Consider the following 17,311-nt stretch of genomic DNA (forward strand, 5'->3'; position numbering starts at 1 on the left):
TATAGCCACCACATCTTTCCGCTGCCCACTGCAGCTTCCCTCATTTTCTGCCACATTATGCCATGAGGAACCATTTTGTTTAATTCTCTGTGTGAGCGAGAGAGAGAGAGAGGGAGAGGAAACATTTCCTCCAAGCCTCATCATCTCTTGCATTGTGAAATACACCCCGGTCTCATTAGCACAGCCTCCATCTCCATCTCAGCCTCTGATAGCCCCTCTGACTGGGCCATCGGCTGCTGGTGGCTGTGGCTGAGGCCGAGTTACAGCACAAAGTCGCTAGAACATCTGCCCCGGGCTAGAAGCAGGGAAAACAAGCGCTCTGTCCAAACACGGAGCTACAGCACACTGGAGGCAGGGGGAGGGGGGGGTAGGGGAGGGAACAAGGGGGCTGTGGGTTCACTGTTGTATTCAGGATTACGCCAATTGTGTGGACGATTACCATTGCGGCCGCACAAAGGCAAACAGCTTCACATTACAAAGTTGCGTCGACATAAAAGAAATAAACGCAGAGTGGACAGGCTGCGGGTTTTGTTGGGGCAAAGCCCCATTTAAACACATTTTCATTTCATTGAGATGGAGAGGAAGATGACAAACTTACACTGTTGAGTTTTGTATGAAAATGGGCATGAAGTTTAACCCTTAAAGGTGTAGGTTTTTGAACGTTCTAAGTTCCGCAACAATTGAAGGTTCTAAAATTCTATGTTGAATTCAATGAACCCAGATATTCTTTAGAATGTTCATTTCTCAACATTCCCGTCACACCGGTGTGACGGTACTCCTTTAAGGGTTAACTTAAATTGTTTTGGAAATGCTATTTTGTAAAAAGTTTTTTCCTTGCATCGACTGTATTAAGACAAATCACATTTCAGAGTCTTAATAATACAGCACCTTTGCATTCTAGCCTATGAGTATGTCATTTAGCATTTATTTTGCTCTAGGAATACCTTGTGGCATTTGAAGTGAAAGTGTTGGTATTTTATTAAAATATGCTGGTTTTGCTTCACCAATATTAATGCCTGTCGAGTTCAAATGCTGTGGTTAAAAAGTTCATCAAGTGCAGTTCTACACACAGTAAAGACTCTGAGTGCATGTATGTGTGTATGTGTGTGTGTGTGTGTGTGTGTGTATGTGTGTGTGTGTGTGTGTGGGGGGGGTATTATGTCTTTGAGCATCTGTGTATGTTCTGGTTGGTAGGCTATGGTGTGTGTGTATGTGTGTGTATGTGTGTGTGTGTGTTTGTGTGTGTGTGTTACATCTTTGAGCAGCCATATGTGTTGTGGTTGGTAGGCTATGGGATGTGTGTGTGTGTGTGTCTGTGTGTGTGTGTGTGTACCCTGTTGAAAAAAACAGCCTGACCACCTTAAGGTGGTTTGCTGGTTGACCAGCTTGTTAACCAGCTTGTTTGACCACCCTATGATGGTTGATCAGCTAGACCAGCAAAACTTGCGAAAACATACCTTCAGCTGGTTTACCCAGCTACGATGGTAATGCAGCTGGTTTTGCTTGTTGTACCACCTCAAGCTTGTCATTATAGTTTGTGTTGCTGGTCTACATTGCTGGTTTAATTGGCCATGCCAGCTTATGTTGGTCATTCTAGTAAACCAGCATGACCATCTTACACCAACAATGTCAAGCTTGACAGGCTGGTCACCAGCATGACCATCTTACACCAGCTGTATCTCCAACGACGGGCTGGTCACAACAGCCTGACCAGCTTCCTCAGATGGTCAACCAGCATGTCCACCTGGTGGCCTAACCAGCTACACCAAAGACCAGGAAGAGCTGGAAGAAAACCAGCAAAGACCAGCTAAAACCAGCTACCAGCATAAGCTGGTTTTTAGCTGTTTTTTTCATCAGGGTATGTACTGTATGTGTGTGCGTGTGGGTGGGTGTGTATGTGTTTGTCATATGTATTTGAGCATCCGTGTGTGTGTGTGTTGTGGGATGGCTATGGGATGTTCTGTGCTCTCGTGTTCCTACTCGCTGGGACTCCTACGGCAGTCTTCCGTTGGGCCCCTCCTCCTCTCCCCCCCGGCCCACCGTTTGCTCGGCACACAGTGAAAAAAAACAAAGCCACACACGACGGCCAATTCCCAGGCAACGGCACACAGCCGTGACAATGTGACAGAAATCCCACTCTACTTTCATGCCCCCCAAAACAACCTTGCCAACTCTCCCCATCTTTTCTGTCTCTGCTTGTTTCCGTCTCTCTCTTGTTATAGTTCTCTCTTCTATCTTTCTCTTTTTCTTTTTCTCTCATTTTCTCTAATTCTTAACATGTCTCTTGCTACATGTCTCTCTTTCCCAACATCTACCTCTGGGTCTTCTTCCTCCTCCTCTCTCTCTCTCTCTCTCTCTCTCTCTCTCTCGCTCTCTCTCTCTCTCTCTCTTTCTCTTTCTTTCTCTCTTAGGGACAGATATCCTTCCCTCTATAAATGCCTATTCACCTCTAGTTCCATGGTTGCCACTCATACAGCTCAACCAGCTGCACTTTCAAAAGACAAACTCTGGGCAACCCCAGTGAGTTTCTCTATGGTTACACTGCAGCTGATTCAAGTATTACTTTGAAATAAGGCCTAGTGATTTCAATCCCCTGAGAAAGAAAACAAGGAGGAAAAAAAAATTCTACTACCATCTGGTTGGTAAGGCTTGCTTGGCAGTTATCTATTCAGTATCCACATGGCATTTGAAACCTGAAATGACTTCCTTGGAGTTTTTAAATGGCTGTGTAGCTTCTTTATGCTTCTTATTGTTGTCTTTCCTGCCTCTCTATTAACTTTCTTCTTATCTGTCTTTCCTTTTCATAAACAGCTTGAAAAACACCCTCCAGAAGAAACAGTCTGCCGAGTCGGTGGACCTTTCGGGAATCCCGCTCTCCACCCGCGACGTCCGGCACGTAACGCTCCACCTCCAGACCAGCGGGGCCGCCGTGTCCGCTGTGGACCTGAGCTTCTGCGAGCTGCGCGACGAGGGCCTGTGTCTACTCCTGCCCGTGCTAGCCACGCTGCCCAAGCTCAACACACTGGCGCTCAACGGCAACCGACTCACGGTGGCTGTGGTCAAGGACCTCACTGAGACTCTCAAGGACCCCAAGAGCTTCTCGTGCCTGGCGTGGATCGACCTGGGCAACAACGTGGACATCTTCACCATGCCCCAACCCTTGCTAGTGGCGCTTCGCCGGCGCTGCAGTCTCAAGAGCAGCCTGCCCACCATCTACGAGTACACAGAGGGCCAGCCCTACTGCTACCGAATGGAGGCCTCAATTGAGGAGCCCAGTGTCTACGAGGAGGAAGAGGAGGAGGAAGAGGTGGAAGTTGAAGTGGAGGAGGAGGAGGAGGAGCTAGAGGCTTGGGGTATTGCCGAGGACGTGAAGGGTTCGCCTAGTTTTACTCTGCATTATTGCGAAAGGTGAATCCAACACCCCCCTTCCCCCCCGTGGCAAACACACACACCTCCCCAATACCATGAACAACAGCCGTGCCGACGACAAGCGGGAGTTAAAGAGGCAAAAGCAGAAAAGACAGAGAAAGAAAGGGAGAGGGAGTGAGAACGAGAGAAAGACAGAGAGAGAGTGTTACATGTCCTTCCTCAATCAAGCACTTCTCTCAGTCCAAATACCTTTGACACCTTCTTTCTCCTCTATCACTATAGCAACTGTAAGGTCACCCCATCGTGGCAAATAGTAATACCATCAGTCAAAGAGATGTTTTACTAACATACATGGGACTAAAACAACTGTGTGTTCACCTCAGTAAAAAACAAAAAAAACACCCCACCGGTGACAGTTGCTGTGTGTGATATCTATTTCCGGGGGGTGCCACGTGTTGGACATGAAACACCTGCGTCAGTGACTTACTGTGTTGGTGGATGGTGCCCCTGGGAGTGAGGTGGGGGTTCATTTGAGGGGGGGCTAGAAGAGTCTTCCGGAAAGGTGTTCTCTTCTCCCCTCAGTCTTCTCACGCGGCGGAGCAGTGGCCGGCCGTGGTCCTGCTGAAAAAACAAAGTTCCCAAAACCGGCGGCGTGGCAAAGATCAGACGAGACGCTCGACACTCAACCACATGGCCCCCCCGCTGGCTCCACTGATGGCGGAAGGTTTAGGATGACGACCCAGCCTGATCTGACGGCGTTCCGTTTTTTTTTTTTTGTGTTTTTTTTTCTTTTTGGTTAGCTGGGTTGGCGTGCGTTAAGCCGCGATGATCGTGTTTTCCCCTACAGCGTAACTGAGACCCTCACTCTGGCAGCCCACTGGGCCTAGCTTCCCTTACACTGTGCATGCATGTGTGTGTGTGTGTGTGTGTGTGTGTTATTCGCGTGAGTGTGTACGTGTGTATTAGTCCCTGTGTGTGTGTGTGTGCTTGTGTGTGTGTATGCTGCGCTGTGTGTGTGCTCTGTTAATCTCTCAACAAAAGCAATGAAACCCGCTCAACAGACTACACAGCCGACGGACTGTCACGTGACGGCCGCAAAACTGCTAAGTCAAGACTTTTGCATTTTTCCCCCCCTTTCCAAAACGTTCACTTGTGAATGCCCATGCACCACTTGTGTCGTGTAGTCGTGAATAATGATACAAAACATTGCGCTGTTGTATTCGCTATAGGCTGTTTTTTTCACTCTGTCTTTTTTCCTTTGCATTGTGTGTTGATAATGAACAAAGCAATCTTAGAAGACAACAAGTGCAACGGAACAAAGGATTCTCTAGTTGTGTTTGACTGTCACCTCCTTGCTTCATTGCTTTTCTGATGTTATTTTCGGCTGTTTATTGCCATCAAGCTCATTCTTCCTCACTCCGGGGCGAATACTAATGAGCCGTTGGTAGAAAAATTAAAACTTAATTGGCTGTTTCTTAGCTTTTGGCTAATCAACAAAAAGGATCATCAGACGACAAGTTCAAAGAGATACCAAACAGCACATTACAGGTCATCACTGAGCCATTGTAGCACAAATTTGAGTCATGCTTTGAATACATTATGTGCTGAAAGCATCATAGAGAGAACATTCTCATAAAGATAGAAACATCAGTGACTCCAGGGCAGAAATAACTACTGGGGCAGATAGTCTGATGATCGAGTTTAAACAAATCGAGTTTCACAAATAGCGAGAGACCAGTGGACCACTGAGGGTAGTTTGCAGAGGTTTTGCTAACATGTTTAAGCATAGTGGAACACTAGCTAATTACAGACAAGATACCATCACTTTACCACTTGCAATCAAAACACATTTGTATTCAATCATCATAGGCTACTTCTTTGTTCATTACAATAACATACCGGTTTGTTATTTCCTTAATATTTTTGGCAATGAGCTAAAAATAATGGTGGATTTATGAGTTTGTTCATTTGGGGTGCTGCTAAACACAACCCCTGTAGCCTCCTGGCAAAATGCTCAGCAGCCAGTCAAATTAAATACCTTTCTTCAGCAGCCTAATCTGTAGCCTATGTGCACTACAGCGTTCCTTATGTTTCTTGTGGGGAAAAATAAAATTAGGCTACAGAATGGGTCGAATGGTAGGGAATTATACAGTTGAAAATACTTCTCTGATAAGCACACCCACTTACATGGAAATGTCACCTCATACAGAGAAGTGGGCTATTTTTATCTTCTGTAAGTGTAGCCTAACCTTGGGACAAAATTTTACAAAAGAAGTCCAAGAGGAATAGGCATTTGGGGTCTGAAACCTTCGAAACACTCCATTAGGGGGTCCCTGTTTTCCGACACTGCTGGCAGACTGGTGTCAAGCTATTCAACAATATTTTCTTTGGTCGCCGCTAGTCTTCGATTTACGGTGATTTGCATTTAGCTCTTACAATGTAAACAATTGTTACAGTTATATATCCTATAGCTATTGCCGTTGACTTATTTAAGTTTTAAAAATGATTTCACTTTCACACTATGTTTCATAAAAAAGATACACACACCAAGAATCACAGAAATCTATGCAATGGATTTCTTGGAAATAACTATTATTTCTCCTTGAGCACATTCTGCCATATTTGGTTTTTGCTGGATGGGTTTTTGGTGGTTAATGCTAGATCAGATCGGTTAAGTTTAGGGTTAGGGTTAGGTTTAGTCAGTTACGAGTATTAGTTACAAGAGCATCATCAGGAACGTCATCCGGAACTCACACCCCATTGTCCGTCCAGCAGATCTGATCTAGACACTACCATTTTTGGTAGAGCTATGCCCAACCTGCCCAAGTGAACCAGCTGCGCCTGGCTAGAAATTCCGTTATTGGTTGATTGTTACATCCAGAGCACTGTAGTCGCCCCGCCATCTCCAACTAACACAGTAGCACAGTAGTAACACTGTAGTCTGTTGCACAAACAAGCATACAGTGTTAATAAACCTAACCATACTTAACTGAGGGAAATCATGGAAGAATGTGTTATTATATTCTCAGAGATTAAAATGTATTATTGTATCTCTGTGATTATCTGTGAATAATCATTACAGAAGAAGGGCTGCACACAAGGATCCTTCAAATAAATATTTGGGCAGCCAAATAAGGTACATTAACCCTTAAAGGTGTACCGTCACATCGGAGTGATAGGAATGTTGGAAAATGAACGTTCTAAAGAATTTTAGAACCTTCAATTATTGCAGAACGGAATCTTATGTTAGAATGTTGAAAAACCCACACCTTTAAGGGATAAGGTGCATATCCAGCATATCCAGCAAGTGTCCATTGCTATCCAAATAAGACAAGAGACAGAGAAGCTCAATATTAAAACATATAGTGTATTGCCTCATCACAGCATGTGTACACAGCGAAAATGGTGGACCCCTGCTAGTTTTGTAATGAATAATACACAGGAGATAGACATAACATGCACAGCTATGTATGCTTTTGGCCAAACTACACTTTTTCACTTGGCAACCAGTGAAGCGAATGAATTAAAAAAGGTTATTGAATGTTTTTGTGCCGCAGACCACACTTAATGGTGAGGACTGTGTTTGTCCCCGGGTGCAGTCTTAAATGAGAGGCGAAAAAAAAAGATTAGTATTTATGGTGAGCTGCCGAGAATAATAAAAGGATTGTTTTCATATGCTTGTCCGTCACTAGACTCCCTGCCCTGTCTGATTAAATGTGCAGTGTTTTAGATGTCATTGACCTATTATGGGATTTTATTAAAGATTCAAGATATTCAAGATATAAATATTCAAGGCAGTAATGTTTATCTGGGTTGAGAGAGTGCTAATTTATATATTGTGTGTGTGTGTGTGTGTGTGTGTGTGTGTGTGTGTGTGTGTGTGTGTGTGTGCATGTTTGTATGTATGTGTCTTTGCTTACTTCCTGGTTGTATGGATAGATAAATAATGACTGTTTCATCAAAATCAATACAAATAATCTTTGCAGTATTGCAAGTGTGTAGAGTCTTTTGGATTACATGGAGAGGTGAAGTTAAAATACTCTCCAGCAGCCATTCGTGATGCTTTATTTGGCATCACAATACAAGTGCACCTCTGATTGATGTCTCATACTCTCGACCACTTCCATCGTTTGTATAGCCCTTTAAAAGCAAAGCACAGAAATGTTCTAGAATGTAACAGAGGGTTCCATGACACAAGCTCTATGGGGAAGCAAAGAAAGGTTGTCAGATGACCTTCAAGGACCTTTACAATGTAAGATAAAATAACAGGTTGAGAGCTGTATTTTGTAGTCGGTGCACTTTAAACAGTTCTGTCTCACTTTGAAATATGAAGTCTATGAAATGTTTAAATGTAGCATTTTAACTTTTACTCGGTGTTGGTTTCATTGTTTTAATATTTATTCAAGACAGTTGCTGTTTCAAATTTGTATTCCTAGCATTTTAAAAGTTTGTCTTGTGATCTGTGTCAGTGTACTGTATTTATATGTGTAGTATTTTCTCATCTGTGTTAATCAAATATGTGTATGCACATATCTGTTGTGTCTGAATGCTGAGTATTTTTCTCGTCAGTGTACTTGCTTTAGCCTAGTGTCTTACTAAAGCTCCGGAAGGTTCTTTAGAGAGCATATAACATCGTTCGGGAGAACAGTGGATTGTGGAACAGACCCAGTCACGATCAGGCCCGTGATGCTCTTTAGTGTCGTTGTTGCTCTCCGGAACCCAACAATGACTCACATGTCATTGTTTGAGTTTCTTGTCTACAGTCCAGCGTACTGAGATCCAGAATTAAACACTTGCTCAAGGAAAAAAAATGTGCAATTGGTTTGGCACATTTCTCAAAGGATAATGGACAATCTGAAAACATATCACATAGTTCACAATAACATTAATTTTCTATTTGTTATTCGTTAATAATGCAAATTTATAAGGACAATTGTCTGAAGTAATATAAATAATATATTAGTCTGCATTCGCCCTGTTTGTTATTATTAATATGATCCTTTTCATATTTTCCTTTTTCCAGAAAATACAGTGGTGTGGCAAACATAAACAAACAAATCAACAAAAACAAACACCATCCACAGTTCTGGGAGTGGGGATGATTTTATTTGTAGGTCCAGTGAACTTGTCACTAGTTTTCTGCTGCCTTGAGTGACTGATAATGATACAGATTCATTCAAGTCTTTTCAAAGCCAGGGGATGTGTGCAGAAGTGGATGTGCTGGGGCTGAAATTTACTGTACAATGAACAATGAAATAAATATTGAGGTAAAGAGTTATTTACTATTAAAACACACATGAAACAAATTGAGAGAGTTACAGGCTTTAGCAAGTAGTGTGTGTTGTTTCCTGCTGAAATGCACTTCATTTTGTAAATGTCGAGCAATGTGCCAAAGCAATTCAGTAAAAAAGAGAACTATAAGCCATGTGTTCCAGCGCGAGATGAGCTCTTTGGTCAAGAGTCTAGCAGTAGAACCCAGATAGCCGTACACAGCGGAATGAATCTGGCCAATCAGACGTGTGCCTGAATCGGGCCAGATCCATTGTCATAGCCAATCAGCTACTGTCTGGATGTGTTTTTGAAATGTACTTGATAAGACAATGTAATTGAAATGTGCTGCTTATATATTCCATATGTTGAAAGAGGACTAAACTGATTGTATGACTGAATTGAAGAGGATGTCCTGTAGGTTTATAATGTATATGTATATATGCGGTACTGTGTGGTGCTGCATCTGTGTCCACTTAACCCACTTGTTTATTTGTTTGTTTGTTTGTTTGTTTAATATATTCGTGTCATATGTGAGGACAGCGTCTAACATACACAATTCATTTTAAGACTGTTCAACTTCAGTAATAATAAAATGAAATTAAATAAAATGCTGTATGAATCAAATGTCTGATGATCCATATGTGATTAACTAGTGTGTGTGTGTGTGTGAACAATATAGAAAGAGAAAAGAGCTACAGTAAACATCTTGAAAGCAGTGAGGCTGCGTGTTTGGGTTGGTGTCTGATTGATGCTCACAGGCCTGAAACTGATGTGTTTGTATGGGACAAAGAGAAACAGAGAGAGAGAGACTGTGGGAGGCCAGGATATGATTTACTGCTTGGCAAAGCCCAGGGGACCAGAAGACCTTTCCTTACCTTCTGAGAATGTGCATGTTTTTCGCCTCTCCCTCTCTGTCTTATGTTCTTTAAGGGTATGTACGTACGTATGTACTTGTGTGTGTGTGTGTGTGTGTGTGTGTGTGTGTATGTGTATGTATTATATAAATAGATAGTGTGTTTGTATGTCTTTATGTGGGTAATATTTGAAGTTGAGTGTTTTCTTGGCTTTTTTGGAGTTGCGAAAAGCATCTCTGCACAAGGATGTTTAGCCCCTGCCCACACCTTAAATAAACAGAGCTCTTTCACTCTGTGTGACCACTGGCAAATAATGAAGGCAGAAGAGTAATTGATGGTACTGGCTTGACCTTCTCACCGTAGTGTTTGTTGAACCGAAAAGAGGGCTGACTTTTCAACAGAGCCAATGTTACATGACAACGTGTTTCCAAGTATTGTGGCCTTGTTTTGAATTCACTAAGCCCAATGGCCCTTGTCTCCCCTCTAACCATGCCATATTATTGCTTTAGCTCATCATCACTCATGCCAAAGATCTTGCAGCTGGGACTGCTATTTGTGTTGGTGGCTAGTTTTAGATCCTCTCTCGGCCATTTCCGTTCAGTTACTGAAAAGGAAGACAGGGAGAGGGAGACAGACAGTGAGAGAAAGAAAGAAAGAAAGAAAGAGAGCAAATGGAAAATGATGGAAAGAGAGAGAAAGAAAGACAGATAGACAGAGACAGTCAGAGAGAGAGAGAGAGATGAGAGACATTTGTGGCAGTGTCCTACCTGTAGGTTATCCACATCATTGAGTGTCCCTGCTACCTTCTCTATCCTCAGGTGCTGTGGTCTGATTTAGACATGCAGAAGTTTGTGTGTGTGTGTGTGTGTGTGGGGTGTGTGTGTGTGTGTGTGTGTGTGTGTGTGTGTGTGTGTGTGTGTGTATGTGTGTATATGTGTGTGTATGTATGTGTGTGTGTGTGTGAAGGAGGCAAAGTCAGGCTGTGACCAGGTGCTTTGCTTCGTGCCGGCAGGCCCTGATAGGTGACTGAGATTGTGCCTAGAGGGTGCCTTGGGGTCTTCACTGGGAAACACACACACACACACACACACACATGTAGATACACACAAAACCCATGTGCACACACACACACATACTCATGCATACTCACACACACAAACACACACATGAACCTCCCCCACCCACACACACACATACATACATATACACACAGACACATACAGTACACACACATAAGAGCATACACATACATACAGTACATACACACACAAATGCATGTACACACACACACACACACACACACATGCATAGTAGGTATAGACACATAGAATATAATACAATACAATGAAAAACAATATATGATACTATATTAATTCCATACACAAGAAAGGAATCCAACATGCATACACTGACATGTAATTCTGTTGACTGGCGCAGCTGAATAAGAGGAGAACTCTTTCCTCCAGGAGATTAGACTAGACACTCTGGACTCCTAATGTTTTGCACTCCCTGCAGGGCAATGACGCTTAGTTCCCTTTTTAAAGACCAAGGCTGAAGTGCCTCTTAAAACTGTCTTATAATCTGGCTATCCACTGAATAATGTGGTGATTGTGCATGTGTTTGCACGTCTCTTTTTAAAAACATATGTTCACTTTGAATGATTATTTGCACAGATGGTTATTTTACGTGTACTTGACAGCGTCACACAAAAATGTTTATAGTCCAACTGCTTCTCAATAAAGATATACAGAGTGTAGACTAAAACTGCTGGGACAAAGAGAACATAAACTACACAACAAATCCACCATGTGATGCAGCTCTCTCTCTCTCTCTCACTCTCTCTCTCTCTCTCTCTCTCTCTCTCTCTCTCTCTCTCTCTCCCTCTATCCTCGATGTTGCTTATGTCATTCAGCCTCCATGCAGCGTTCCTGCTTCTCTGTGTGTTGTTCTAAAGCTGGAGAGTCTCCATAGTGACACCTGGGTCAGCATGAGCCGGAGCAAAAGTCATCAGGCCGGTGGGTAAAGGTCACCGCCACTGCAGAGCACAGCATGTGTGTGTGTGTGTGAGAGAGACAGAGAGAGAGAGATAGAGAGAGAGGGGGGGTGGAGAGAAACAGACAGAGAGAGAGAGATGGAGAAAGAGAGAGAAATAGAGATAGAGAGAGAGGAGGGTGCAAGGACAGTGCTCTGTCTGCCTTAACACTTCTCTGACATCCCAACAGTATTACCATCTGGCCTTTTTGACCTTTGCAAACTTTGAGAAATGTTTTTTGTTTTCTAAATATGCATTTTATGATTCAATTTATGTTGTGACTTTGTCGCCAATACATCTAAAGAAGAGAAGAGAAGAAAAGAGAGGAGAGGAGAGAAGAGGTATGAGACATCTACCATCCCTCTTGTTGCATGACAAAAAAAGAGAAGCCATTGCTGCAGTCCAGTAGCCTGATGTCATCATACTCAATTCGAGTCTGATACTGCTCCATTGGGACGTGATTATGGGGCGTGTTTCAAACAATACAGGGGGGAAATGCCTCTGTACTCAATTGAATAGAAATTTCGAAAAAATTATTCTGTTCACACCGATGCTTAAAACTAGCCTGGAAATATCTAGACTCTCGTACGTACATTTTATTTGTACAGAGAGTCTGGTAGTTCTCGATAGGGAAACGTTTGCAATACGTTGCAAACGGGCATGACGGGCACTAACTTTGAAATCATTGGTCCAGCCTTACCAATCATATTGATCAGAGATCCATGATAGCTTCAGCGAAAGTTCTACTAGGAAGACTCGTAGTGTAGCTTTACTCCTCCCATGCTTACATGGAGCCAATCATAGCTTTGCCTACTTTTCGGGAAAGCCCTGCAATTTGATCATTCACTTATTCAATCAGCGCTAGCCTATAGGAATTCAGTGGGCTCTTTAAATATGTTCCACCTAACACTGCTTTTGCTTCTCAGTACGCCGACTTTGACGTCCCCTCCACCTCCCCTCCAGCCACCTCTGCCAGCAGTCCACGTCCATCAGGCATGGTCTGCCTACCACATCACCTTCCTTCATGGTCCCAGTCTCGTCGTGGGGGGGTAGGCTCCCCACCCCTGCCTTCATCCATCGGCAAGAGACGAGATCCGCTCATCGCTGGACGGATCCGAGACGGGGCCTACGCCAAAGACTGTTACCTATTCAGGACTCTATCATGCTTGTATCCAAGCCGTTCCTTTACTAATTAAATTGTCAACTGATTCTATTCTGTCTACTGAGTCTTTCTGGTAGAACTAACGTTACTTCCTACTTCGCCTAAACTTTTGAAACTGACAATAAACAGCATCAACAGTCAGGAAACAATGCATGTGGGTCTACTTTTGCTGTAAATAAATTTCTGCATTTTTCCAACTGCATTTTTTGACGTTTGCAGGCGTTGCTTCTTCTGTTTATCACAATAAGTTTCGGTTTCGTCTTCGCACGAACTCATCGTCATCATTCTCAGCCACGCTGATTGGACAGGTAAAGATTGAGCGGAAGTACATAGGAGGGCGGAGCTAGCTTAGCCAGGCTAGCTTAAAACAGATTGGTAAGAGTTGTTGCAAACCCTTCTAGCAAACAGGTGGCACTGTATTACATGCAAAAGTGAAACTGGAGTTTTCCCACATCTCCACTTTGGCCGGAGTTGTTGTGTAAATGAAAGACCAGATCAAGAGAGAAATATATGCATTTTTCCTATGTGTAAACAAGGCCTTAGAAGCCAGGTTCTAGCGAAAGCGTTTTAGTTGCAAACAAAATCAACCGAAGCGTGCTCAGAGGATGTAATAGACGAGGCACTGTTGCTCATCTGTCCATCATCCTACAAAGCCCGTCCAGACAATTTGATTGGTCCGAATAACTCGTTCGGACATAGTTGCTCCTCAATGGAACAATTCCAGACTGAACTTCCTGACCTCAAATGCTGTGGGCAGGGCTAAGTTCGGCTGGCTTTCAGGCTAGCAGTCCAGGAGATGTTTTTGAAATGTTCTTCTGACTTCTTTTCACAGGAGAGCTCTAATGAACTAATTCATAATGTCCTCGGCTACCAGTGCCTCTCCAGGCATTGACTTCTGGTTTGGTCTAAGACAGAACCTCATAAATAATCATGCCTTTAGAAGTAGTCATTATAGGCGTTAACAAAAACAAAAAACTGCTTTACAATCTTCTTGTGTGACTTTGGGCTCTTGAAGTCATTTGCAAAAAGAGCACTTTTTTTTAAAGAAAATTTGCTATGATGTCGGGTGATGATTGTACATCTTGTTGCCGTGGCAACATGAGGCACGTAAAAGCAATCTGCCTGCACTAGGAAAGAGGAAGGAGGCCGACAAGAAGGAATAGATGACCTGTGTAATCAGCACTCTGGTGAGGTAAAAGATCAGGACCCCAAAGAACAGCCGTGTAATCATGTGCTTCTCACCACAGACCTCCACAGGCCCCTTTGACCGCTGTGTTTTCTAAAGCACATAGTTAGAACAGACAACGGAGCAGACTTGGATATGTACGACAACAAGGAGCATGGTAGGCTACCTGCAATCCTACGTGCCGAGTTCTGTACAAAACAGTTATCCTGATTACAATTTACCAATTCGTACTATTTAGTATGAGAGAGTAAAACCTACTTGTGTAATTTACCAATACTATTTAGTATGAGAGAGTAAAACCTACTTGTGTCATTTGAATTCTTGTATTGACCATTGTATTTTTTCTACACAGAGGTACAGTAGGTGTACATATGGCGTAAGAGAGCAGGACAACAGGGCTTGTGAACTTTTTGTTATGACACGACCAGGGCTGTAGTGGAGCCTAATCACAAGTAAACACAGTTTATCCACCTCTGAAATCTTAGAAATAGAGTTTATTCTCTTATTAGAGTTTATCCACCTGGCCAAAGAGTTCATTCACCAATTGCACATAACCTCCACCATCATGAAACATGTTTTGAATGCCTGTTTTTAAAGTCCACCTTAGCGTGATCACAGAATTCATAGTTTACCCACATCTTATTTTGCCACTATACACCCCTGGACACGATGCTTGTGGCACCTGCTTTTATATACCCTGCTGGCAGCACATAAATACTGGAATTCAATGTAAATGAATGAGGCAATGCAACACCTTATTCATTTAATTATTTTTTTTTACAGGTATACGGTAACGACTGCGTTGTTCCTTTGACTCAGGCCTGTTACTGAGGTGAGAACACAGCAGCATTCTGTTACCACGGTCCCCACCTCAAGAACAGCTTTTTAAAGACATACATTTTTAGCATAGCTTTCTCCTAATCCTTACTTTACTTTTACCAGGTTTTTTCTTGTTAGCATTTCCTTTATTTATAATATAGACAAGTGCTCTAGAGTGGAACCAGCTCTGTTCCCAAGTAAAAGCTGAAATTTTGAGTTTTTGACCATATACAGTAATTAGCATAAACAAAATGGTTGCCAAAATGACAATTTTTGGGCACTTTCTTTGGGCAGGCATCATTATACCAATAAATTCACATTGCTCACATTTGTGCATCTCAGAAATCTACCTTGGTATATAGATCAAAGGTACAGGCTGTGAAAAATCTATTATTATGCCTATGCTAATTACCTACCGCTATTTAAAAAAATAAAATAAAATAAAGACATTGCTGAAACTTTATGATTGAGCAGGCATATATGATGAATGAGACCTATGTTTTGAGGGTAAAGAAAGATGTCTAGTGATGAAATGTAAATGTATGTATAATTCTAAATTGTACACACCAATCCATCTGGTCTGTATTTTGTCTCATTAGAAATTCAATCATTCTGCTATATGATCATCAATGCGTCAGTATTCTACAATACATCATCCAGAGATGCTTACATTGCATATGTTGAAAGAGGGATACCAAAAGCAGGAGAACATCAATATCCCTAGAAGACACCAACAGTAATACAACAGTTTTAGAACGACAGTGAATGGCATGCAGAACCAATCTTGTGTCTGCTTCCTCATTTGTTGATTTCAGGGGTGCCATATCAGTTGTACTTTTTTTGGCCCCCTGCAACTACAATTTCTTTATCGTTTGGCACCTGCGAACACAATTCTTCTGATAAGAAATGTGCCAGTTCTGCTTAAGTTTCTGCTAGTGACAAAAATTGGACCAGATCTTTAGAAAAGGTACATCACAACCTTCCACTCTGACAGGTTGTACCCCTGATCGTCTCTTTCCTGTGCCTATTACACATCAATTCTTTGATATTTGGAACCCAGTTCCAACACTGTGTTCACAAATGTGTTGGCTAGATCTCCAAAGGTTACAGCATCAGCAGGCTTTCCAAAAGCTACTGTATTATTTAATGTTCTTCCTAGCTCTTATCAGTAAGCCTACTGTCTTAATCATCCTATTTTTCAGTGCCTGACTGGTTCATCTTTTTTGTTTGTTCTCTTCTGTCAGGTCCTTTTGTGTTATCAAGTCTTTCTTTTACATGCTTTATTTTGGATTTAATGGATTGATTGAGTTTGGTTAGATCATCATAACCTTCCACGTCATGAATTGTCCTGAATTTCCCCTTGGGGATCAATAAAGTATCTATCTATCTATCTATCTATCTATCTATCTATCTATGAGCGGTCAGGGAAACACAGATTTCATTTTAGTATTATGTGTAATGATAGATAGATAGAACACCATCTTAAGGTGTCAGAGAGAGAGTTGTCATAAATGCACACACACACACACACACACACACACACACACACACACACACACATAAACAGACCAGTCAAGGGCGGAATAAACATGCAGTGACTGTAAACCATTTCTTTGGCAGTTTTAATACAAAAGATTCTCAAAGACACACACACTGTTGTGCTGTCTGCTGCACATGTTGAATAGCTCCTATTGCTTTCCAAAGTAGGTTGTGAGAAGGCGGAAGTACTAGGAAGTTGAGCTTAGGAATAAATGTGATGGCCTTGCACCATCTTCTGGTTATTTGATGAACTGCATTGATACAAGCTTTTTAGAGTAGCATGGTTTGATGATGTGCACACACATTACACATGTAAAGCAACTGCTTTGTTCTTTTCTTAAAAGCTTTCCTGGAAATTGCCCCCCCCCTCTCTCTCTCTCACACACACACACACACACACACACACACACACACACACACACACACACACACACAAACACAAACACAAACACAAACACACACACACACACACACACACACACACACACACACACACACACACACTCACACACACATCCCTCCCCACACATCCCTCTCCTGTTCTCTCTCATGACTCACCATCATGCTTTCGTCTGTCATGCATGCAGAATACGGAAGGCAGCAAGGTAAACTAGAAATGCAATTCCAAGGAATTACCAGTGCATGAAAATGCTAAAGTTGTGATGTAAAATATCATGTATAGTTAAAACAGATAATACAGAGATGGTTACTACGGTGATGCTAGGATAGACATGGTGGTTGCATAGCTTAATAAAAGTTGATAGTTTAAAAGTAGACTGTTTAAAAGCTGAATGTAGATAGTTTAAAAGTTGTTGATAGACAGTAGATAGTTTAAAAGTTGTTGATAGACAGCTAGTTTAATAGATAGTTTAATGATAGTTTAAAAGTAGACCGTTTAAAAGTTGAAGGTAAATAGTTTAAAAGTTGTTGACAGACTGGAAGTTTAATGAATGTTGATATTCAAATAGTTTAATGGCTGTGTATAGGTAGATATTTGACGATAACTGAAAGTTGGAATGGCTCTAATGTTTGCTAGCAGATTTTTAACTATGCTAACCATACTACTTAGTTAATGTTTT

The 17,311-nt window shown here is 42.1% G+C and overlaps 1 protein-coding gene across 1 annotated transcript in view; it reads left to right on the plus strand.

The window, feature by feature from the left end:
* Positions 1-9,264, plus strand: part of lrrc75ba (leucine rich repeat containing 75Ba) — a 31,237-nt gene extending 21,973 nt beyond the window's left edge. Inside the window, exon 4 of the mRNA XM_048244272.1 lies at positions 2,812-9,264. Coding sequence (XP_048100229.1) covers positions 2,812-3,412 — 601 coding nt within the window. The 3' untranslated portion in view covers positions 3,413-9,264. The remainder of the gene's footprint in view (positions 1-2,811) is intronic.
* Positions 9,265-17,311: the final 8,047 nt, after the last annotated feature.

The sequence above is a fragment of the Alosa alosa genome, chromosome 5 (assembly GCF_017589495.1).
Source record: "Alosa alosa isolate M-15738 ecotype Scorff River chromosome 5, AALO_Geno_1.1, whole genome shotgun sequence".
Lineage (NCBI taxonomy): Eukaryota > Metazoa > Chordata > Actinopteri > Clupeiformes > Clupeidae > Alosa > Alosa alosa.